Source organism: Macaca nemestrina, chromosome 4, assembly GCF_043159975.1.
Source record: "Macaca nemestrina isolate mMacNem1 chromosome 4, mMacNem.hap1, whole genome shotgun sequence".
Lineage (NCBI taxonomy): Eukaryota > Metazoa > Chordata > Mammalia > Primates > Cercopithecidae > Macaca > Macaca nemestrina.
The window spans coordinates 16,899,665-16,925,817 of record NC_092128.1 but is presented as its reverse complement, the minus strand read 5'-3'; the positions used below and the strand labels follow the sequence as shown (position 1 = coordinate 16,925,817).

Here is a 26,153-nt window from a genome sequence, read left to right as displayed (position 1 = left end):
CATGTTCCCTCCAATCACGCAGCAAACATTGACTAGGCTCAAGGGCTCTGGGAGCAGAAGCTCTCTGGCCTTTGCTCCGTGACCATGCCCTCAGTTCACTTCCTGTTGCCCTCCAACCAGAGCCATGCAGGAGGTGACGGGACAGCGAGGGGTCGTCATCACCCGCTCTACATTTCCCTCTTCTGGCCGCTGGGCAGGACATTGGCTGGGAGACAACACGGCCGCGTGGGATCAGCTGAAGAAATCTATCATTGGTGCGTGGCTCCTTCCCAGGGCCTGTGCCGGTAGGGCAGGGAGTTGGGATCCTTGGGGAAGAGGCGAGGAGGCGGGTGGTGAGAGCCTGGTGTGACACTGCTGTGCTTCTCATTGCAGGCATGATGGAGTTCAGCCTCTTCGGCATATCCTATGTGAGTGTCCTTGGGATCCTCCTAAGCACCAAGAAGGTGGGGACATCTTTCAGAAATCATCAGCCGGCTTGTTTTATTTCCTCTTGTTTCAGACAGGAGCAGATATCTGTGGGTTCTTTCAAGACGCTGAATATGAGATGTGTGTTCGCTGGATGCAGCTGGGGGCCTTTTACCCCTTCTCAAGAAACCACAACACCATTGGGACCAGGGTAGGACAGTGGCTCCTGCCTCCCGTGTTTCACTTGAAACACAACCTCCATTTCTGATCTAAAGTTAATGCAGTCTGATTTCCTGCGATATCTTTAAAAAATTTTTTTTTCTTTTGAGACAGGGACTGACTCTGTTGCCTAGGCCGGATCGTGCAGTGTCCCAATCATGGCTGACTACAGCCTCAGTCTCTGGGGCTCAAGAGACTCGCCCACCTCACCCTCTTGAATAGCTGGGACTGCAAGCACATACCAATGTGCCCAGAAAATTATTGTGTTTTGTACAGATGGGATCTTGCCATATTTCCCAAGCTGGTCTTGAACTCCTGGCCTCAGCCTCTGAAAGTGCTGGGACACAGGCATGAGCCACTACACCCTTAAAAATTATTAAGCGCTGTGGCCTCAGTGAACCATATTCCTCTGTGTCTTTAGATTATGATTATATTTTGTTCTTGTTGTTTAGGCAGAAATGTACCAAATGTACCCAAAAAGAATGTCTTATAGTGAAATTTCGTTAGCTGTCCTAGGAGAACTACAGTAACCTTTTCCAGTCTATTAAGAATATTCTCTGGGCCTCATGTATGGTTATCTGTTGTTTAGCTGTGAGTGATCTTCAACTGGAATATGCTTTCTTAAATCTCCTAGAAATTTCAGGGTGACCTCCCAACACTGTTCTCTTTCTCCTTTAGAGACAAGACCCTGTGTCCTGGGATGCTGCTTTTGTGAACATTTCCAGAAATGTCTTGCAGACCAGATACACCCTGTTGCCATATCTGTATACCTTGATGTATAAGGCCCACACGGAGGGCGTCACTGTTGTGCGGCCTCTGCTTCATGAGTGAGTGTCCAGCAGGGATCCCGATGACTAATGGATGACTTACTGCATTCTATGTGGTGGGAGTTGAATTCTTCCAAATTAAAGACATGATTGCTTTTTGACGTGAGCTCTTCAGGTGAAGACCATACTTCGTTATTGTTTTTAGCATAGTGCTATACATGCCATAGGTCATTAATGAAAGGCTATTTATTGAATGAACAAAACTGAAATGATGCAGTACAGCATGGAATAATTTCTTTCTAATTTGGCTGTGCAAAGACCTATCTACCTTTTGTAGCAGTTTGGTTATATGTAGCCAGGTCACAGGAGAAGGATTTCAGGAAGAGATTTGAGGGAAAAGGGCCATCCTTGCATTTAAAATGTGACATGGTTAAGAAATGTGGTTAAGTATTTTACAGGACAGAACACATATACATCTGAGCATTTTAGGCACATCCCGTGGGGAGAGCAGAGGCTGGTGCTCCTGATGAAGCTAGGCCTAGGGAAAAAGCAAGGCAGGCTCAGGGGCAGCTGGATTTCCGACTGGATCTGAACTTGAGGAGCTTCTTCCGAGTCTCGGGCTGGGGCTCTGTTGGGCTCTGTTGGGCACCTTCATTTCCCTTTCCAGGTTTGTGTCAGACCAGGTGACGTGGGACATAGACAGTCAGTTCCTGCTGGGCCCAGCCTTCCTGGTCAGCCCCGTCCTGGAGCGCGTGAGTATGGAGGCCTCCGATGAGGGGAGGATCCCAGCTGTGAGGCTTAGGGAAAAGGACGAGGAGAAGAGACCTGAGCTGGTGGGGGTCCTAAGACATGGTTTCTTATTCTCCCTGTGTCTGTTCCTCCCCTTCTGAGCTGAAGTCCATCACTTAGGTGTTCTGGGCCTCAGCTCCTTCATCTTTAAAATGAGCCTAACAATTCTGGTTCACAGGATGATCAAGAAGAAAACACCTCATAGTGTATTAAATGACACAATCATTTCTTCATTAACTAAAATAAGGAAGAGAAGGTCAGATGGGGGCAGTATTGTAAAGAATTCATAACAATCTCCTAGCACTATTACAACTCTTCAGAAGTATTACTTGGCAATGTGTGTATTCGTATTGCTGCTGGCTAACCCTCCCTTCCTGTGAAGGATTACCTCCCAGTAGTAAAAGGCATTTCTTTACTTCTGTTGTTGATTGGGCTTCTGATTAAAATACCAGTTAATTGCACCTCCACAAAATCTTTTTTTTTTTTTTTTTTTGAGACAGAGTCTTACTCTGTCGTCCAGGCTGGAGTGCAGTGGCACTATGTCAGCTCAGTGCAACCTCTACCTCCTAGGTTCAAATGATTCTCCTGCCTCAGCCTCCTGATGTAGCTAGGACTACAGGCGCCCGCCACCATGACTGGCTAATTTTTTTTTTTTTTTTTTAGTAGAGTCAAGGTTTCACCATGTTAGCCAGGATGATCTTGATCTTCTTACCTCATAATCCACCCTCCTCAGCCTCCCAAAGTGCTGGGATTACAGACGTGAGCCACCCCATGCCCAGCCCCCAGATCTGATTGTACCCACAAAATTTTTTTCTGCCCCAGACACAACCTCAGTTTTTTGTCTCTTTAAGAGTGAATGGCATAAGCCTATTTCTATAAGCAAATACTGATTTTTTTTGTTCCCGAAGTCCTGGATACCAAAGTGCTTTATGAATGGCACTTGTTTTGGGTAGACAAATTTCCCCTGTTTGAAAAAGAAGAAGGGGGTGGAAGGTTTCCCCAATAGCCGACCTCCTGAGAGATGAAAGCAAGTGGGCCCAAGGCCATCACAATTATTTCGCCTCTTTCCTAAGCAGTTTGGTTTCTCTGTCCTGGAAAATGGTGCCCACTGCCTTACCTTGTTTGTGTTTCATTTTAGAATGCCAGAAATGTCACTGCATATTTCCCTAGAGCCCGCTGGTACGATTACTACACGGTAAGTTTTTCTGAATGTTTTCACGGGAATATGGTAGAGAGAACAAAGGCTTTACATCTGATGGACCTTAGGTCAAATGCTGGATCTGTAACCCACCTGCTGTGTGGTCTTAGATAAGTCACTTTAACCCTTATAACCTCAGTTTTCTCACCTCCAAGTGGAGTAAGACCACTTCCCTCATAGAACCATTGTGAAATAACACATGAAGCATCTCACTCAGGGTCTGGATTTTTGCGGGTGTTCTCTTTGTGTTAATTTTTAATATTTTCTTATATCACTGCTATTTACTACATTTTGTAAAGGCAGATGCTAGCCAACATTTGAGATTGTGTTGCAAACTATAGGTTTTGTTTTTAATGTTGATATCTTTGCCTGCTGTAAGTTCGTAAGCATAGAGGCCTTTTTGTCTCTGTCTTTTTATTAAATATCTCCTTCCATAGCATAGATGCTCAAAGAAGGGCGATGCACATAATTATGTAAGGTAAGCAAGTGATTAGGCAATGTGCAAAACACACACAGAGGTGTGGCACCCAACCCTTGTGAGTCTAAGCAGCACAAGTGCCTTTAGAAATGGGGCAGCAACGAAGAGCTCCTTGCCGCATAGTTCTTTGTTAGTATCATTCCCAAAGACTCAGCTGGGAAGCCAGGGTCTTCCAGGGCAGCTCTGGGGTGGTGGTCTCTTGCTGGGACCCTGACAAGTCAGACCCTGATTCTTGGGGTAGAATCAAAGAAGGCATTTCCTTGGTCTCTAATGAGGCCTCTTCTTCTGACTTTCTGAGAACAAAGTTGAGGGCTGGCAATATAGCAAAGGGGTGCAAACAGGGTTACAAGAAGCAGAGCACGTGCTGGCCCCTTTCATCCAAGGGGATTGCAGTGAGATTAGGTGAAAACTGGAGAAGGATGTGCAATTTTGTTCCTTCTCTTCGCAGTCCGTTGGAGCCAAAATCCTCCCCACTGCTCTAGACTCTCCTTCCTGTTGCTAGTCTGGATCTGCCCTTAGGGTGGTAACATGTTAAGGCTCTGCTCTGTGCTTCCCAGCCAGGTCTTCCCTAGGAAGAGTGGCCAGCTTTCTTTAAGTGAGACTGGCCTTTGTCCTGAGTGTGCATGTTGAGTCTCCCATTCAGTAACAGAAGATGTCTTTGGTTGAAGAGGGAAAGACAAAAGAAATCATGGTGAAAGCTGTTTAGAAAAAGATGAAATTTTGATGTTTAATTAAAATGAAGATGAATCTCATAGTTAACATTAATGAAGAAGTGTCACGTTAATTAATCTTCCCAAGTTTGAGTACCTATTACTCGTTCTAGAGCACAAGCTGGCAGACTATGGCCCACAACCAAATCTGATTGTTAGCTGATTTGCACATAAAGTTTTATTAGAACACAGCCATGCATATATGTTTACATGTTGTCAACAGTAATTGCTTCTTACCTGTAAAGTAGCAGCTCTCAAATGAGAGGATTTTGCCTACCAGGGAACATTTGGCAATGCCTGGAGATATATTTTGTTGGCACAACAGGGTGGGGGTGAAGAGGCGATGCTGTTGACGTCTGAGGATTCTGCTGAATATCAAAAGGCACAGATAGCCCCATCACCAGAGAAGTGTCTGGCCCCAAATCTCAATAGTGCTGAGACTGAAAAGCCCTGCTCTAGTTGAGAACATGTAGGATGGAAGGATGGTCCCTTAGGTTAGGTTTCTGATTCAGGTGAGAGAGTAGCACCTCTTCCTGTCACACATCAGGCAAATGTAGTTTGTACAGTGGAAGCAAAGACGTAGACCCTAACAAGATATGATAGCAGCCTTGCGAGATTTTATGCAGCACTTGGTGAATGCGGAATGGGTAATGGCAGGTAAGTGGTGAAGGGTGATGAGCAGGCATAAGTTCAGAGGGGAGGATGAGATGTCTGGCAGGATGCGTTGTTCACGGAGGGTCCTTTCCTCTCCTTCATCATCTCTTACCTTCTTCTGCCCACAGGGTGTGGATATGAACACAAGAGGAGAGTGGAAGACCTTGCCAGCCCCTCTTGACCACATTAATCTTCATGTCCGTGGGGGCTACATCCTGCCCTGGCAAGAGCCTGCACTGAACACCCACTTAAGGTGAATGACAGGACTCAGGTTTTCCTTTACATGTCAGTTAGCTCAACAATCTGTAATGAAGTCCACCAAAATGTAAGCATCACTCTCAAGCCCACATGCAATTTTACTCAACACTTGTTTTTTCTTTGTGCTTGTTTGTACTTTAACCTTTTTCAGACTCTACCCTCTTCGACTAATGATTAACAGCTCTTTTATGTTTAAGGGAGTGAGATGATAGGTCTAAGAGTGTCATCTTTCAATCTCATGGTTGAAATGGAAGTCAAAAGAGGAGCAGCCATGATTCATAATAGTTTTAGTATACTATTGGGTCTAATTGAAGCTTTCCTAAGAAAACTGTTGCTGAAAAATTGTTTATTCCTCTACAAGATGTTAAAAATCTAGATCAAAGTCTATGTATAAATTAACCATAAGTAACATCCAGTGAATGCTTGCCCTGTGCCTAGAGCTATATGAATATGGGCATTTCCATGTGGAAATTATGTATTTTTTCTTAGCAAAAGGAAAACATAAATTCTGTGAGGTTAGTAGTGTTACCACCATTTATTTCATAGATGAGCAAAAAGGCTAAGTGATTTGCTCAGAGTCACACAGCTAGTAAGTACATGAACGTGGACTAAAATTCACATCTCTCTGGTATCAATACTAAAATTCTCAGACTCCCTATTCATTTGATTCCAAAGATTTAAATAAAAATGAAGGACTTAAGACATTTGAAAGTAGAACTCCCTCTACATGTTTTGGATATTCGGTCACAAAAACAGAAAGATTTCAGCATCAGGATTTTCCTTTCAAAAGGTAAAGAAAGAACCCAGTTAGTTTGGTTGTCATTACGTTAAGAGCCTTAAAGGAGAATCCTCTTGATTCATTCACTAATTCATTTGTTCATGATATGAAGTCATATAGCCAGATGGAGACAGAATTAGAACTAAGTCACAAGTCTCTTGAATTCTAGTATGCAGTCTTTATCCCCCAAAGCACTTCCCTTTGCTGCTTTATGTTTGTATATAAACTCTTGGTGTGTGGCTGTGGCTTTGCTTTTAGCTAATGGCTCTCTCCCGCCTCACTGCAGCCGCCAGAAGTTCATGGGCTTCAAAATTGCCTTGGATGATGAGGGAACTGCTGAGGGCTGGCTCTTCTGGGATGATGGGCAAAGCATTGGTGAGTAGGGGTCACCTGGGATTCATGCCGATGGCACTGACTACATTCCTGGATTACCTTACAGGCCTGCTTTCACCTTTTCCCTGTTAAAACAATGTTGCATTTTAAAATATAATCATTTGTTAATTCAAGGGTATAATCCACATTGGACGTGATCTTTATTCCTCATGTAAATGAAGCTCAGTTCTGAATCACCTCCCATTATGCAACTGTTGTAATCCACTGTAGAAGGTAGCAATATGGGAGCCATGGGGAAAGTTTATCTGTAGCCAGCTGAGATAAAATTTCAGAGGATTTATGGTCAAGGACACGTTGCCTAATTACATGGTTTACTGTCCCAGTAAGAGGGGTAATACCTCTATCAATTGTATTTTTTATGGGATATTTTCTCTTAGGAGTTTATAGGAATTGGTAAACTCTCAGGAGGATTGCTCAAGAAATTATTAGCTATTTCTAGACAAGTGCTGTCCAACAGAACTTTCTGCAGTGATGACAATGTTCTATATCTTCTGCTGTTCAATATTGTATCTACTAGGCATATGTGGCTATCGAGCACTTGAAATGTGTGACAAGTGCATCTGAAGAATTGAATTTTTAATTTTATTCAATCTTAACAAGCTTAAGTTTAAACAATTACATTTTATTAGTGGCTACTCTCTTAGCACAGTTGTAAGGGATAGCCAGTGGCAACTGACTGAGTGGTGAGTCATTTATAAAGGGGCCAGCACGACCGGGCTCAGTGGCTCATGCCTGTAATCCCAGCACTTTGAGAGGCCGAGGCGGCCAGATCACCTGAGTTCGGGAGTTCGAGACCAGCCTCACCAACAGGGAGAAACCCCATTTCTACTAAAAATACGAAAAAATTAGCCAGGTGTGGTGGCACATGCCTGTAATCCCAGCTACTAGGGAGGCTGAGGTAGGAGAATTGCTTGTACCCGGGAGGCAGAGGTTGCAGTGAGCCGAGATCGCACCATTGCACTCCAGCGTGGGCAACAAGAGTGAGGCTCCATCTCAGAAAAAAAAAAAAAAAAAGAAAGAAAAGAGAAAGAAAAAGGAAGGGGCCAGCACACAGGGAAGAGTATGACAGCCACGAGGGAAGGGTGTAGGATGGGAATACTTGAAACCAAACTGTTGACTAGTTCCCCTTCACTGGCTGTGCTGAACTCCATATTCTTCGTGGGCCTGTGGCACACATTTAGGATAAAGGACAAAGAAGCCTTTTCTTTGATCATCTTTGTTCTCTGAAGATCACATTTTTAAGTTTGCCTAATACCTCAAGATAAACCCACCAAGACACCAGTGTCGGTGTTTATGTATGTATGTGCATATAAATGTGTGTGCAGACATGTGTACACACAGCAAAAGAAACCTGGAAATTCTGCGCTGATTAGGAAGATGCTGGGAATAGTAGACCACAAGGAAGAGAAGTGACTTAAAAATGGTGTCAGGAAACTGTTATATGAAGTGACTCTGTCACACAGATGCATCTATACACATTCATTTCAAACATTTTGTGCAAACTGAGTATTGGTGCAGGGTTTGATTAGTCTCCATAAAGAGGGCTTACATTTTAAAATAGAACACTCAAAAGACAGAAAATAAAAATGAAGATAAGCCTTACTCTCTCAACAAGTAACTTGGAAGTCTACTTCTCCAAGACAAGTAGAAAATTAGAAGAGTATTTACATATTCTATAGCATAGAGTTCTACAGCACAGGCCCAGGCCATGTTTATCTTGTTGTCTGTTTGCAGATACCTATGGGAAAGGACTCTATTACTTGGCCAACTTTTCTGCCAGCCAGGTGAGTGTGACTGATATGAAGTGAGAATAAGATTCCACTGGCTTAGGAGGATGCTGAATATCATAAGGGCATAAAATACCACCTAGAAATTCTTCATTGCTCATCTTGCTAATTCACATTCTTCTACTTCTCTAGACTTCTGGTGGAAATTTACTATGCTCCCAGGAGGCTTTCTGCAATTAAACCTATCCTCATCTCATCAGTAATGATCATTATTCCAGTTTACCATGTTACAGATGGATGGGCTGTTTCTGTTATCTAGCCCTTGTTCCTAAGTTACCTTGGAATGGTCGGCACATTTTGTGATTCCTCCACCTGTAGAATATAAGTATCTTGACAGTTGAGACTTTTGTCTCCTATAGAGTTCAGGGCAGTGCAAAAGACCCTGCAGCTGCTTGTCAATGCAAAGTGGATGGGAGTTGGCAATAGGAGACAGAGTGATGAAATCATGGTTTCCGTGATCCAAAGACACAAGATGGTGACTCTGAAATTGTCTTACTTTATGATCTACATTTGTGCCTAAAAAGAGGTTAGAAAAAATTTGAACTAATTCTGCTATTATCTTTTTTTTAAATCTCCAATTCGACAGAATACGATGCAAAGCCATATAATTTTCAACAATTACATCACTGATACAAATCCTTTGAAACTGGGCTACATTGAAATCTGGGGAGTGGGCAGTGTCCCCATTACCAGTGTCAGCATATCTGTGAGCGGCATGGCCATAACACCCTCCTTCAACAATGACCCCACGACACAGGTTTGTGACTGGCGAAAAATGCGAATGGTATTTTCCACCCTTAATATGCCTAGTGCAGCGCCTGACTGCTTGCCTTCCAAATGATTCCCTCTCCTACCAGGCCCTCTGGGAATCCCTGAGTTTTCAGTGTGTTAGGAATGGGCCACATGGAGATGAATGAAAAATCATGGTTTATCATCATTTGGAATGCATGGCCTGGATTCTTACTTTCCATGTTTGTCTTCTTGTCTGCAAACCTATGTAAAACTTTGTCTTGGCTCCCTCACCTCTGCCTCAGAGATCAACTTTCCAAATAGGTTGAACTATCATATTTTATCAAATATGATACCAAATATATCAAATATGCTTCATTATTTCATGTGCCACAAAGAAAGAAAAAAGGATGACAAAACTATGATAGAATGCTTCCTTATCACTTTTTTTTTTTTTTTTTTTTAAGACGGAGTCTTGCTCTGTTGCCCAGGCTGGATTGCAGTGGCATGATCTCAGCTCACTGCAAGCCCTGCCTCCCAGGTTCACACCATTCTCTTGCCTCAGCCTCCCAAGTAGCTGGGACTACAGGCGCCCGCTACCTCACCTGGCTAATTTTTTGAATTTTTAGTAGAAACAGGTTTTCACCGTGTTAGCCAGGATGGTCTCGATCTCCTGACCTTGTGACCCGCCTGCCTCGGCCTCCCAAAGTGCTGTGATTACAGGTGTGAGCAACCGTGCCCAGCCTCAAATTTTTATAATAAACTTATAGAAAGTTGTTGAAACTTCTTTAGACATAAATTTTTAGCTATATGTTTCAATATTGTAGGTGATAATATGGAGGAAAATGTTAAGTGGAGATATATTGCTGATTCTGCCTCAAAGTAATTTAGAAGAGGTAGACCCTACATGTGAAGAAGCACCAGAAATAGCTGAACCAATTTGTATCATATTTAAATTGTACTATTTAAATTTGTGTTAAACTGTTTTATTTTATTATTTAAATGGTTTATTGTATTTATTATTATTTTGAAGAAAAATCTGTGTTAGTAAGATATTTCCTCTGTACTGCAAAAGGCGTTGGTGATTCAGCACTTTATAAAAATCCTTCCACTCGTGTCTATGAAGTGTTTTCCTGAGCCACTGACACACTTTATGTACATTTTTATCCTAGTGCTTTCTTGATCTTACTAACTATTCCTTCCTATAATAATCCTTAAATGTTTTCAGTCCATCCATTCATAACACAGTAATAGCAATGAAGCTTACACGGGCACAGACAATAATGATTATGCCATGAGTGCTGCCTGGCTCACAGTATTCTATGGTTATCGATTACAAGACACACTCTGGTTGCATGAAAAATCTCTACCTTGGGATTAATGCAGTGTAGTGGTCCTGACACTTATCATCCCGATGGTAAATGAAACTTTCTTCCTTGTGTGTTTACTTATTATTTTTTTCCTGAACTTTTTTTCTTTCATAATCCTTCCTGATGATTAAACCTGAAACAAAAGTTTTCTTTCAGTTTTGCATTCTTTACATTTATTTCCTCATACTTGTGGTTTTCTTGTCAACAACTTCCCCAACTATGCCTTAAAGGACTTTGCCCAATCCTGCTGCTGACCAGCTCATGGACAGACATGCAAGCTGATGAGGGCACATGCAGTGAAACCTTCTTGACAGCATCTGCCTAGGAAGAAGCAGGAATAGTGGACTCTTGCTGGGCAAACACTGGGGTGGATAGAGGAATAGGAGAAGAAGGAAACAGAAGGGTGGTGCCAAGAAAAATCAGCACCTCCGTAGAATGGAAAAGAGGGCGTTCTCTCCAGTTTGTGCAGTTGTTTCTCTTCAGTGGTTGCATATTGAACTTTTTTTTTCTTTTTTTTGTTTTTGTTTTTACATTGAGTCTCACTCTATTGCCCAGGCTGAAGTACAGTGGTGCAATCTTAGCTCACTGCCGTCTCCACCTCCCAGGTTCAAGTGATTCTCCTGCCTCAGCCTCCCGAGTAGCTGGGATTACAAGCACCCACCACCACGTCTGGCTAACTTTTGTATTTTTAGTAGAGCCGGGGTTCCACCATGTTGGCCAGGCTGGTCTCAAACTCCTGACCTCAAATGATCCAACTGCCTGGGCCTCCCAGAGTGCTGGGATTACTGGTGTGAGCCATCGCACCTGGCCCGTCTCTACCATTTAATATTTTAAATGGTAAACATAAAATATTAAAACATAATTTAAATAAATCTTGAATTAAAGGCCCATCTCTGCCATTGAATATTCTTTGTACTCTAAAAAATTAGAAAACACTTTTCTCATCTGAAACTTTGAGGGCAATCTTTTAACTAGACAATACAATATAGAAGTATTAGGGGGTTATTTGGACCGTATACTTGCACCTAATTTATTTGCATGCAGTAAATTTCAACACCAGATGCCCAATTCTTTTCCTTTGGTTCCTAACAGGTATTAAGCATCGACGTGACTGACAGAAACATCAGTGTACATAATTTTACCTCATTGACATGGAGAAGCACTCCGTGAATTTTTAGAGCAAGATTCTAACTATGAACGACTTTGAAACTACTTATACTTCATGCTCATAAAAATTATTGTGTGTTGCTAATTGGTTCATACCCACTGTTGGTGAAATATTTTTGTTAATTTTGTTATATGTTTTGTGTGTGAACCCTAAAGGTTAAATCTTAGCCCTGCGGGATGGGCAGTTAGGGAGGTGTGGAAAATCTATGCATTACCTGAATGTCTCTATGTGGTTAGTATGGTAGTGATTGTTCATCATATGACATTGACTGAAGATGAACCGGGTCCATGATGAAGTGTGTGTATGTCCATGTGTGTAATCATGGAATGGACCCCATTCTCTTGTTAAACACACAAGAAAAAGCTTTCCGTGACAGTTCCAGGTCTTGAAGCTAATCAGCATCTCAAGAAAGTCTCCAGAAAGAACATCTGCTAGTTGATTATAGGCAACAGGGGGAATAATACACCTAATTGGTTATAGGTGGGGGGAGCATGATAAGCAAAGAAGAGGCAAACACAAGGAAAGATCAGAGGAAACAGAAGATGATAGTAAAAGTGATCATAGTAAGAACATAATGTGAAATTATCAACAGCCTCATGGGGAGGAAAAAGGAAGAGTCAACTCACCTGAGAGAAGAGGGTCTTGAGAAATCTTTAGCATAAAGGGCTAGTGGTGAGATTGAGATCTGAGCAGGCAAAGCTGAAAAGAGAGTTTGGAGGTTAAAAATAATTTATTTTTGCAGTGGTGTGCTTTGAAGTGTGTAAATCTTATTTCTAATGTATATAACCACATTTCACAGAAAAATATGCAATTTATATGCCGGATAAAAATAAAACAAGTGAATTTGCAAGTAATTTTGAATTTTGTGCTATTTTGAACATGAGTAATCTCTGTTTGGGGTTAAGGTTGTTGTTTAGCAAACTCTTACGAGTTTGTCTTTCTGGTTCTCTTTGGCATCACAGAACCTGCAGCCAAATCCACCAATAGGATGATAACCTTTATAATTGTCTTTTTCTTACATCTCTGCAAGGAGTCTTTTATAAGATGTAGGTTTGTGGAAGGGTCTATTGATTACTATTTTAATCATCATAGCAATTGCTAAATTTAGGAAAATACCAACTCCGGTAAAAATAGGAGTTGCAACCCTCTTGCTTAAAATTCTATAGGGTTAAAATTTGAGATAAATAAATTATATATTAATGTTCAACAGGAATATTAAGTTTTGATGTTACCTGAAAATGAATGTGTTTGGAATGAGTGAGTCTGCTTCCCTGTGTTTTCTTCTTTTCTTATGACCAGGAAGTCATTCATTCTCCCTGCACACTCATGTGTCAGCGCCTGCGTAAGGCTAGAGACAAACAATATTGTTAAATCATGTGATTATCACAATAAGGGGCGTTTGGATGAGGGCCTGAGCTAGCTAGAAAACTGGTGAAATACAGAAAACCGGCCATGGGAATCCTTTGGTCAAAAAGTTGGGAAACTTGTCAACTCTAACAAACTCAGGAAGGTCACAATGATGGAAACATTATTTACTTGATATTTAAGAAATATTTAATGTTACCATCAAGGATATATTGATGGAATTTGGCTCTGGCTGCCACAAAGTGCTTAAGGAGAGGCATTCTGACTACATAAATCTGACGGCCAAGGCCCTAGTGAGGCCAGTGGGGTTTTGGAGCATGTGAAGTGTCAGGGACCCCACTGACAGCCTAGTGAAACCTACAGAATTCCTCCTCACAACATTGTTTTTAAATGCATCAAGCAAAATGCATGCTATTTCAAAGAAAACTTATTACAAGATACTTATCCAAATATTAAAGAAAAATGGATATAGTAACCCATGAGATGTGTTTTTTCATTATCAAATTAAATGAAAAGATCCAATAGTGGAAGTAACAATGCCATAATTTCAATGTAATGATCAACATCAACAATATTTTGAGATATCCACTAAAATCTCGTAATGTAGAAAGAGCTGTGATTCCATTTTTGACAAACTCATGCTCTGTGAAAACTACTGTGCTCTGTTGTCTACATTCATAACCTAACAAAATGCTAAATTTCAGCCAGAAATGTATGAAAAAGATGTATCGGTTGGAACCAATATGGCTTGCCGGAGTTAGCGCAGAGAGAGCTTGCTGATGTCACAGCCTAAATTTCCACCACAGTTTCATACTAATTTGCAAATTTGCACATGAGACCCATGATGAGGCCTGAAGAGATAACTGTGCATGCCTGAGGACTTTCTAGATCTCCCCTTTCTTTCACCAATCACCTGCTAATCCCAGCATCCATCCCCTAAGCCTTTTCTGATAAAAATACTTCCTTAAAGCCAGCACAGGAAGACAGGTTTGAGCTGGACTCCTGTCTCCTGTGAGTTGACTTGCAATAAAAACCTTTTCTTCAAAACCCTTCGCCAGATTATTGGCTTCTAGCACATTGAAGAGTGAGCCCTTTTGCTCAATAACACCCCCAGAGGTTGTTCCTCAGACCACACTCTGAGAACCACCTCTCATGGAACCATATCCATTTGTGGCCATCCCAGAGCAGCCCCTACAACACGGACCTATGCTTACAACTCCTGGCCAGCTATTCAGCAAGATGCTGGGGGCCTTCCTTTTCCACATATGCTCTGTTCTTCAGATCACATAATTTTACTTTATTTCTTCATAGGTGTGCCAAAATAAAAAATAATACTCTCAAACTCTTTCACTTAAATAGGAAGACATCTATTCCTTTCTTATTAATGTTATAACATTAAATGTCATATATACCTACAAAGATAAGGTTTTGTTGGCCGTGGCAGATATCGTCAAGATCCCTACAATATTTCTTTGTTCTTATCATAGCAGCAGAGTCATTGAGAGTTTTGCACCTGGCCTTGGAGAATGGTGTTCTGGAACTTAGGGGTGACTCATTTTACAAGTTTCTGATCTGATGATTCCAACCAGCAGCTTGCTTTGACAACTGTTTGAGTTCCACCAAGAGCTAACTTTACTGTGCCTTGTTACCGATAGACAACTGGAAGATGTCGGGTCACGTGCCTGTCTCTACCCTTCAAAGTGGCTCTGTTATTTTCTCGTTGGTCAACACCAGTGCGGTGATCCAATATCTTCCAGTTAGTTAGCAAGAAGGGATGGTGAAGGTAGCTCTTTTCTGCACTTTAGGAAACAGGTTATAGATTAGCTGGGATTGCTGGTTACCACTATTACATAAAAGAAGTCACAAATGTGCACGGCGTGTGGGGAGTTAAAGGTAAAATATCACACAAAGAATAGAAAGCTCTTATGTAACAATAAATCTCCCTTCTTGATCTTGCCAGGATGTCTTCCGAATTTGAAATGAAATCTTGGTATGTTTCCCCTCTAACAAAGTCCACCTTGTACTGGGGCAGATGAAAAGCTGAATATGTCATTCCAGGAGTTCATAAATGCAGAAACCTAGTCTCTCTTTCTCTCTCTCTCTCTCTTTCTGTGTGTGTGTGTGTGCGCGTGTGTGCGTGCGCGCATGTGTGCTTTTCCATATACTGAGCATTTGAAGCAAACACAAAGGATTCACTACTATGAACACTGTTATTTACAGTTCTTAGGTGCCACCAAAAGAGCCCTCTGTACCCTCATATATTACTGGCAGGAATGGGGATGTAAAATGATGCTGCCACATTAGAAAGCAGTTTTGTAGTCCTTCAAAAAGTTAAAGACTTATCACATGACCTGTGATTCCACTCCTAGGTATGTTCCAGGCAGAATTTTAAAAAAACATGCCAGCTCGTAGCAGCATTGTTCATAACAGGCAAAAAGTATCAACAACCTAGATGTATATCAACTGATACATGGATAAACCAAATGTGGTCTATCCATGCAGGGGATACTATCCAGACATGGAAAGGAACAAACACTGATACCTGAAATGGCATTGATGAACTTTGAAAATATTATGCCAAGTAAAAGAAGCCAGACACAGATGGCCACATATTGTATGACTGCATTTATATGAAATGTTCACAATAGGCAAATCCATAAGGACAGAAAGTAGGTTAGCGGCTGCAGAAACAGGGGGAGATGGGAATGGAGAGTGACCACTAATTATTTTTCTGGGGGTGTGACAAAAATATTCTGGAATTAGATAGTGGTGATAGTTTCAGAATTTTGTAATTTTTTTTTAAAAAAACACTGAATTGTATACTTTAAAAGAGTGAATCTTATGGCTTGGAAATTATATGTCAATTAAAAAATCCACTTTAGCTAGCTTAAGAAAACTTTTAAAAAGATATTGGTGACTCATTGAAACTCCAGTAGGACTAGAGAGTCAGGTTTGTAGGCCATGTGGCTAAGGACAAACCCCAGGTTACCCTGTAGGGGTTTCTACTGCCACTGCCCTGAGCACATATCTGGCAGCTTGCAACCCCAAATACTGAGCATAGGATGCCCCTAGGTCTCTTGTCCCCGCTGCCTCTGAAACGAGCTATCTTTCCAACATCCTAGGTTTTACATGGTACCTCCTTATCTACACCTTCTTCTGGATGTAAGTCACTCAAGGGAATATCTCATTCACAAAGCTCCAGTCACTTGCCTCTACCTTGGGTGAAAGAGAGGCTGTGAAAGAGAATTTCCAGCTGTTTCTTTGGGGAGGCAGGATTTGGAGAAAAATTCCTTAAGTTGATTTAAGTAAGAGGTTTTTGTTTTTGTTTTTTTTTGTTTTTTTTTTTTTGTCCTTTTAAGGATCCTCTGTTTATAATTTTTTTTCAACTTTTATTTTAGATTCAAGGTCTATGATTCAGGGTGCACATATACAGGTTTGTTTCAAGGGTATATTGTGTGGGATGCTGAGGTTTGGGGTGTGATTGAACCTGTCACCTAGGTAGTGAGTAGATAGTGTTTCAACCCTTGTCTCCCTCCCCACCTCCCCCATCTTAGCAAGAAGTTTTGAAAGATGCTGAGCCATCAAAGAATATGACAAATATCCACTAGAGGCGTCTTCCCATTTTAGGTGTGTATACTTTCTTTCTTTTTTATTTTTATTTTTTGAAATGGAGCTTTGCTCTTGTTGCCCAGGCTGGAGTGCAATGGGGCAATCTCAGCTCACTGCAACCTCCGCCTCCCGAGTTCAAGCGATTCTCCTGCCTCAGCCTCCTGGGTAGCTGGGATTACAGCCGCCTGCCATCACGCCTAGCTGTAGGGACAGGGTTTTACCACATTGGCCAGGCTGGTCTCGAACTCCTGACCTCAGGTGATCTACCCGCCTTGGCCTCCCAAAGTGCTGGGATTACAGGTGTGACCCACTGCGCCCGGACAGGTTTGCATAATTTCTACCTTAATGGTGCTTCACTATTTAGAATAATTGGTGGAAAGGATCATTTGAATTAATGAAAAGCTGAGTTATACCAAGAGAACTCTGGAGGATGAAAATGGAGAAAAGAACAAAGTGATGAACCGAGAGCTAATCCTTCTTTCACTTACCTATTAAATAAATAGCTATACATTTAAAAAGAACTATAGATATTGGGCAGAGTGCTAAGCACAGGAGATACAACAGTGAAGAAGATAGACAAGACCCTAGCTCTTGAGCCCTTTAGGCTACATGTACAGATGAGGAAGCATAACTTGACAATCAAAGTAATCAGGTATGAACAGGGATACAGAGGAGGGCCAATGATTAGAAAAAACACCACCTTCCCCTTTTATTAACAAAAGGAGCTTTCATTCTATGTCACATGGAGAGCAAGGGTTCTTTTATGATCTATTGGAATATGCACTCCCCTCCTCCAGTTACTGTCAACTTTATAGGCAATAAATTAATCGTGGCAGAAGCTGGCTACCTCGGCCCAGTTACCTTTGCTCAGTGCTTCCTATGAATCGCTGAGGGAGAGACACAGCATAGAAAAAAGGTGATGCGGTGAGTACGCTTCTCCATGCAAGCAGTGCTTTGAACAAGGGCAGGGGGGTCCCTTTCTCTTTGTGTGATTTTCTGTCTGCTGCTCTGTTAAGTGATCTGGATGCCCATGTTTTTCTCCTGGACTTAATATTTTCTTCCTTTTCCATAAAAGATGAGGAGTGAGGATGAGACAGTTGATGGAGAGGAGAGATGTGTGTGTGTGTGTGTGTGTGTGTGTGTGTGTGTGTGTGTGTGTTGTCAGTGTTTGGAGGACAGGTTCGGGGAGGTCTGGTGTGAGATCCTCCTCTCTCACTGGGAGAAATTAAGGACAGAGGAAACAGTTGGGATCCTTCTGGAAACTATCTCAAGATGGCATGGATTTGGAGGAAGGTGAATTCCTCCCAGCTTTGGGCAGGAAGGGTTTCTAAGTAGGGAAGAATTTCTACCTTTCGGAACCCCCATCCTGTCCTCTGTCTGAATGGCAATAGCTCCTAAGGCAGGAAAATACCTAGGGTTATTCCCAGTGTTCCTGAACTTCCTGAGCTAAGGTGCTGAACCTGCTCCCTCAGGAGGATTGAGGAGCTGTGGAGTGGGTCCCTGCTGCTGATTTTTACAGGCTAGAAAGAAAAAAGTCTCCCTGTAGAGAGAAATAATACTTGGAGAAAGAGACCAATTGATGAATAATGCGTTTGTGTGGTATTGAGTTGTGGGCTGTATGTATAAGAAATGAAGTTTGATACCATAGCTCTCTCAGGGTAGGTCCTTCATACTTCTTTCACTACCTGAAATTCCACCATTGGAGACCGATCCTCTAAGTCTTTAAGCTCTGCAGCCTAGGGCACATTGTGGAGAGAGTATTCAAGTACTAGTTTAAAAAGTAGCGGCTCTTAGTGTTTGTCTCAGTTCCACCACTAACCGTGACTAGACAAAATTCCTTAATATTCATCTGTAAAATGGAAATCGTGATATCTGTCTGATCAGCTTCAATGCAGGGATTTTATAGAATACAGTAATACAATATATATTTTATGGGGATTAGAGTATATCTTTTAAATAATTTAGACTAAAAGAGAGAAAACTGATTAATTTAAGTAAATAGTAAAGAATAGTTAATAAACCCCAATTTTAATCCCAAACCTCAAGTCTCCAAGGGTTAAGGGTTTTTCCTAAAGGCCTGTTGTCAAATTACCTGTAGATCCTAGTTCCTTACCTCTATTTCAATATTCAACTGCTTCTTTTATGGAATTATTACGCATTAACCTAAAGGTTACTGTAATTAAAAATTGAAGCTATATACCTATATAAAATATTTGTAGAAATGGTCATGGCATTGGGGAGGAGTTGAGAAGAGCAAGGATACAGGGAAATGTAAAGTAAGAGGAGAGGCAAAATAAACATAAAAACAAGAGAGAGAACATTCTTTGTCCCCGTTGACTTATATTTAATAGCTTGTTGCTGCGTAAGTGCTGGTTTAGTATGGTGGGAATATGGGGAGAGGAGAGGCTGAGCAGCTGGGGTTAGGAGGTGCCATGAAGACCTTTGATCACAAAGCTAAAGGGTTTTTGGTTTATTCAAAGATCCACTAAAAGCTTGAATATAGGAGATCCAAATGACCCTGTTTGTGCTGGTCACTTGGGTAATGACCCAAAGATACCGGAAAAGTAGTCTGACTGAACTGGTAAATGGCTGTGAGAACTAACAGAATGAGAGGAATTAAAAAAAGATTCCTAGGTGGTTTTTTTTTTTTTTAATGTGATTCTATTCCTCAAGTTATTAATTATTTGAGGAACAAATAATTTGGCCAAATTGGTAGGAACTGGGACTGAAGTGTGGGGAGAGATGATTTCAGGTTTAAACATGTTAAATTTGGTTGAATCTGTGGGACATCCAACAGGCAGTTTAATATATGAATCTAAATCCCTGGGCTAGAAATACAGATTGGATTGCCATCACATGTCACATAAAGTCACATGAGGGGTGGAGATTGTTCAAGGAGTGTGCATAGTTTTAAAAAGAAACCTATATCAGAATTTGGGGGACATCGACATTTAATGAAATAGGGCCGAGTGTGGTGGCTCATGCCTGTAATCCCAGTACTTTGGGAGGCCAAGGCAGGCAGATCACCTGAGGTTAGGAGTTCAAGACCATCCTGGCCAACATGATGAAACCCCGTCTCTACAAAAATAGAAAAATCAGCCGGGCATGATGGCAGGTCCCAGCTACTTGGGGACCTGAAGCCGGAAAATCGCTTGAACCTGGGAGACAGAGGTTGTAGTGAGCCGAGATCGTGCCATCAAGCGAGATCAGGCCGAGAACCAGCCTGGGCAACAGAGCGAGACTACGTCTCAAAAAAAAAAAAAAAAAAGAAGAAGAAGAAAAGAAATAGGAGACTACAAAGAATATTGAAGATAAGCCAGAAATATAGGTGGAAAGCCAAGATTCCTATCAAGGAATCCATAGGTGGAAAGGTTCATGGAGGAGGAAGTGGTTAAGTGGTCAAGACAGTTTCCATTGTATTCAGCTACCATGTCACTGGTAACCTTGGTGGGAGCATTTCCAGTGGAATGCAGAAAACAGCCAAGACAATATGAAGAAGGGAATATAGAAAGTGTGGAATTATCATTCTGGAGGATTAGCTATGAAAGGAAAAAGAAAGTTATTATGTTACCTGGAGAAGCACACAGAGTCATTAACAGAGTTTGAGGTGATGTGGGGTATATTTATGAAGAAAAAATACTCAGAGAGTGAAATTGATTCTGCAAGAAAAGAAGAGATAATTGGCAGAATAAGATTTTTGAGAAATTCAACAGCTGTGAGATCTAGACAATAAATGCAAGGATTATACTTACACAAGAAGAGGAAAAACTGTTTCACTGAGAATAGAGGGGGAAAAGTAAGAATTTACATAGATGTGAATAACCTTTTGTGGAAAAGCTTGGGTTGAGAAGCAGAGAGATGGAGTAGTTTCTGCAAAATGGTTACTTTCTATTTTATATCAGCGATGATATTGTATGAGAATAAGAGTGTAGGTAATAGCGGTCAGGCCTGAAAAGAAGGATAGAAGGATCAATTTTTTAAATTACTGCTACGAGGCCAGGCACAGTGGCTCACGCCTGTAATCCCAGCACTTTGGGAGGCCGAGGTGGGTGGATCATTTGAGGTCAGGAATTTGAGATCAGACTCGCTAACATGGTGAAACCCCATCTCGACTAAAAATACAAAAAATTAGCCAGACGTAGTGGCACGCACCTGTAGTCCCAGCTACTCAGGAAGCTGAGACAGGAGAATCCCTTGAACCTGGGAGGTGGAGGTCACAGCGAGTTGAAATCATGCCCCTGCACTCCCAGGGTGAGACTCCATCTCCAAAAAAATAAAATAAAATAAAATAAAATAAAAATTACTGCTGTGAAAAGTGAGAGGCACTGTCAAGACCATCAGTTGGCTTGCAGGCCCAGTTTATTTAGGAGATTATGAGCCTCAGTGGCATCTCCCTTGAGCTGGGTGTGTCAGCACAGAGGCAGATGTTTGGACGGATAGTTTCATCCTGCAGATTCCGTTAGCAGATAGGGAACAAGGAAGATGAGAGCAATGAGAAGTGAAATCATCAACACTGAGGCCTAGGTCTTTTCAGGCTAACAGCTAGGAAGAGCTAGGAGATTAAAAGGAAATGGAAAGGTAACAGTAGCCTTGATGTGATAAAATACTTTGTTAAAATAAAGTAAGACAGGCCGGGTGTAGTGGGTCACGTCTGTAATCCCAGCACTTTGGGAGGCAGAGGTGGGCAGATCACCTGAGGTCAGGAGTTCAAGACCAGCCTGACCAACATGGAGAAACCTTGTCTCTACTAAAAATACAAAATTAGCAGGACATTAGCTGGGATTACAGGACACATACCTGTAATCCCAGCTACTCGGGAGGCTGAGGCAGGAGAATCGCTTGAACCCAGGAGGCAGAGGTTGCGGTGAGTTGAGATTGTGCCAGCCTGAGCAACGAGAGCAAAACTCTGTCTCAAAATAAATAAATAAATAAATAAATAAATAAAATAAAGTAAGACAATGAGATAGTAAAAGGACATTGCTCATTTACATATGAATTTACAATTTCAAAAGTGGAACAGTTCTGAGGATGATAAATTCCAGGGGCTAGCTAACTTTTGGGGATGATGGAGATGGAATGGCAATGAAGGCATGGCAGCTGAGGGCTGTCATGGATCTGCGAGACATGTAATAATGTTAGATTTACTGTAATCAGAGCAGAAAAACGAGAACACATCCAGTGTCTGATCTCATTTTTGTGGATGAAGAAATACAGGTCCAAATAGGTAAATAGCCCATCTGTTAGTAAGAAAATCAGGACAAGAATTCAAGCCCTTTGATTCCCAGTTCAGTACATCCTCCAATATAGAAAATATTTTAAATTTTGGGTCAGTAAATGATCTTCAGGGTTACTGGGATCCACCAAATTTCTGTGAGTTGTGTGGTGTGAACATACCAGCAAGCCTCATCCTGGGCATCAGGATGTTTTTGCTACCAGATCCTTAAGAATGTCAGTGATGTTTAAACAGCCTCAACAGTGACTTCAGCATCATCCCTAGGGCAGTTGAAAGAGGAAGACTTAGATTCAAGCTTTGCTATTTTCTCTCTCCCTGAGCATACCTTCCTGTCTACTACATTAGGTGGATGTGAAGATCAAAGTGACATCTAAAGGATTTTGTGAGCTACTTCAGCCCCTCATCTATCTTCTGTGTGTTATTCCACAACATTTTCCCTTCAGTTCTTCATGCCTGATATACTTTTCCTTGGACAATCCTCAATTCCTCTGCATGCAAAAAAGTCAAGGGCTTTACAGGTGTTGGATGTAAAGCTAGAGTTAATTAGGGACACTGATAAATGGAAACAAATAATCTTTAGATTATGTAAAGAGGATGCTGATAATCAAGGTCATCTTGCAAACAACCACATCTTGCAAACAATTTCACAATCACAATGATTATGTATCCTCTTAGATTGGTGGGGCTTTGTGATTTGTTTTAACCCAATTATCTGTGTCTATCTAGATGGCAAGGAAGCTCAGTGTATTGGAAGTCCTTCTGATCATCTTCTGCCTAATTGTGGTGGTCATAGATATCCTCTTGCTGCTTCTTGTGTTGGAGGAACCTTCAGGTAAAGGAGATGCTTGTGGGTTGGAAGGCTGGGTAAAGGAAGTCCCCTCTAAATGCCAAAGAGATTATTTTATTCTTTTACTTTTCAATATGCCACTACATTGCAGTATTCAAAATTCACATCCCCAATTAGTTTAAGTTAAACTCCAAAAGATAAGTGTTCTTTTTCTGCACTGAAACCCTGAATGGTAGTGATATTTAGGGTCTCCCAAGCCCCATTTGGTGCAATTTTAACAAGATGCAAAATTAGGCTCACTAGATGCCTGCCCTTCAACCCAGAGTCATGAAGTCATACTGCCTTCAATGAGAAAGGACTGTTAAGGTAACAGTGCCTCCAGCCCCATTATATTATGGAAAAGGAAACAAAGGTTACAGGGAGATTACATTAAGTTGGCTTGGTTATACCAACATACATAGCTATAATTTCTTCATAGGTGCCTTTGAAACTGTTCTATCTGTCTATCTGTCTCTCTCGCTCTCTCTCTCAGACACCCAGAAGCATCAAACAGAATGCCTTCTCTTTCAAGCACATATTGTACTCTAAATAATAAAATGTATGTAATTCAAAAATGTATTTTCAGTAAAGCTGAATTTGGGCTTTGTTCTGCGTGACAAACTCACTTTATAGATGTGAATTGAGCCTACAGTGAAAAGAAGCTGTCCTGATAGTAGAACCCTACCTGCTCCATCTCTTTTCATCTCTCTCCACAGTAAACATTAAGACACTTTCTAGGGACTATTTATAACTTTGAAAGATGATCTGAAAACCATTGATATAAGCCATTTTGAGCTTATTCCTACTTCTCTCCTCTAAAACATTTTTTAGATTGCAAGTCTCATAAGATTGCTATCCAGTGTATATGAATAATTGGTTTCTTTTATTTGATATAAAACTAGATCTTCACACTTGCATTCACCCTAAACTACATTCTGATTTATGCAGAGTAGTTATGCTTTTAACTGTCTTACATACTGAACTTTTCTCTGGGTTTTTTTTTTTTTTTTCTTTTTTGAAGATGTATTTCCATGGGTTGAAAGGGGGGCTTTAAAATCAATTTGTTTTTATTGTGGTAAGAACAGTGAACATAACATCTACCCTCTTACTGGATTTTTAAGTGTATAAGACAGTATTGTTATCTATTGAAACGATGTTGTACATCAGATTTCTGGAACTTATTCATCTTGCATAACTGAAATGTTATACATGGGGATTAGCAACTCTGCAATCCCTGTTTCCCCTAACTCCTGACAACCACCATTCTCTTCTTTGCCTCTATGAGTTTGACTATTTTAGATAGTTTATTTAAGTGGAATCCCAGAGTATTTGTCCTTTTGTGACTGGCTTAATTCACTTTGCATAATGTCCTCAAGGTTCATCCATGTTGTTGCATATTGCCGGAATCCAGTTTTAAGACAAATTTTTACTGAAATATATACATATATACACATACAAATGTAAAGCCATAAAGATAGTGATAGTGAATATATTTGGGGGCTTTGTTTTGAATCAAAACAAAAGCATTAACGGACACCTGCTAATGCCCACAGTAACTGTTTCCTCCAAATTCTGATGAAATTCTAGATTTCAGATGGTTCATGGAGTCCATGAGCCAGTCCTACTTCTGCTGTTGTTATGGGGAGAAGATTCCACAAATTTGATAAAGGCTAAAGTAAGAATAGCTAATGTTGAGTGAAGGTGTTTGTTTCCAATGAGGCCAATAGTATCTTCCTGATATGTAGCCTGAGTCATCTGGTGTCTTTAAGCAGCTGTGCCTATATATAAGAGACTAAAGAAAAAACAGTAAGAAAAAAGACTTTCCCAGCTATTTAATCAGGTCTTCCCTGGTAACAACAACAACAAAAATAATGTTGGATCCCTACCTGACAGCATATATAAACATTAACTCAAAATTTATCAAAAACCTAAATATAAGGGCCAAAACTATAAAACTCTAAGAAAGCATAAATAAAAATGTCTGTGACCTTGGATTAGACAACAGCTTCTTAGACGATACCCAAAGCACAGCAACCAAAGAAAAAAATAGGCAAATTGGACTTCATCAAAATTGAAAAAAACTTTGTGCTTTGAAGCACACTTTGAAGAAAACTATCAAGAATGTGAACAACAATCCACAGATTCAGGGGACATATCTGCAGATAACATATCTGATGTTAGGCCCTTATCAGATACATCATTTGCAAATATATTTCTTTATACATTCTAACATAATACATTGGAATATAAGATAATATATTCTCTTAGGATGTATAAAGAAATACTACAAATCCAAATTTTTTTAAAAAAAGGTTTCTAAATGAGTAAAACATTTAAATAGACATTTATCCCAAGGAAATCTATAAATGGCCACTAAACCCATGGAAGTATATTCAACATCATCAGTTATTTGGGAAGCGCAAGTCAAAACAATAACATATCGCTTTCACACCCACTAGGATGACTGTAATTAAAAACAGATAAAAACAAGTGTTGCTGAGGTTACAGAGAAACTGGAATTGTTCTACATGGCTAATGGGAATGCAAAATGGTGTGGTTACTTTGGAAAACTTTGTCAGTTCCTCGGAAAGCTAAAGATAGAGTTAATCATATGACCTAACAATTCCACTTCTAGATATATAACCAAGAGACCTGAAAACATAGTTCATAGAAAAACTTTTGAATGCTCACGGCAGAATTATGTATAATGCTCAAAAAGTAGAAACAACCCAAATGTACATGAACCGATGGATAGATAAACAAAATGTGGTATATCCACACACACAAAATGTGATTCAGCCATTAAAAGCAATGAAGCACTGATACATACTACAACATGGATTAACCTGCAAAACCGTAGACCAGGTGAAAGGAGCCAGACACAAAAGGCCACAAATTTTAAAGAAAAAATTTTAAAGACTAAAGAAAAAGTCTTTTTATAGGAAATGTTCAGAATAGGCAAATCCATAGTGATAGAAAATAGATGAGTGTTTACCAGGGACTGGGAGGAACTGGGAGAACATGGGAATGTCATTTCTTTTTGGGGTGATGAAATTGTTCTGGAATTCGATAGTGGTCATAGGTTGTACAACTTCTTAACTAAAAACCATTGACATATACTTTAAGAGGATGAATTTTATGGTATACAAATTGTATCTGTATAAAAAGCAAACAAAGTAGAAATAAACGTGTTTAACCTTGGAGAAGTGTTAAACATCATATGCAAATATAGATACCAGCTTGGAGAAGTGTTAAACATTGTATGCAAATGTAGATACCAGCTACTGGTGATCTGTTGTGTGCAGAATTGACTGAAAGTCTGTAACTTTGCTGGCTTCCTTCCTGGAGCTGTGATTACACTACACATTTTCAACTTTATCCTTTAATTCCTATGCAGATACTTCATTTACTCCAGAG

At 40.6% G+C, this 26,153-nt stretch overlaps 1 protein-coding gene across 5 annotated transcripts in view; it reads left to right on the top strand.

The window, feature by feature from the left end:
* Positions 1-12,557, top strand: part of LOC105471255 (maltase-glucoamylase) — a 157,696-nt gene extending 145,139 nt beyond the window's left edge. For all 5 annotated transcript variants that reach the window (XM_071094351.1, XM_071094350.1, XM_071094348.1 and 2 more), the window contains 11 exons: positions 121-254; positions 373-407; positions 500-616; positions 1,303-1,451; positions 2,059-2,143; positions 3,319-3,375; positions 5,349-5,473; positions 6,543-6,631; positions 8,384-8,433; positions 9,023-9,193; positions 11,628-12,557. In XM_071094351.1, the coding sequence (XP_070950452.1) occupies positions 121-254; positions 373-407; positions 500-616; positions 1,303-1,451; positions 2,059-2,143; positions 3,319-3,375; positions 5,349-5,473; positions 6,543-6,631; positions 8,384-8,433; positions 9,023-9,193; positions 11,628-11,705 (1,090 nt within the window). In that variant the 3' untranslated portion in view covers positions 11,706-12,557. The remainder of the gene's footprint in view (positions 1-120; positions 255-372; positions 408-499; positions 617-1,302; positions 1,452-2,058; positions 2,144-3,318; positions 3,376-5,348; positions 5,474-6,542; positions 6,632-8,383; positions 8,434-9,022; positions 9,194-11,627) is intronic.
* The last annotated feature ends 13,596 nt before the right edge of the window (positions 12,558-26,153 follow it).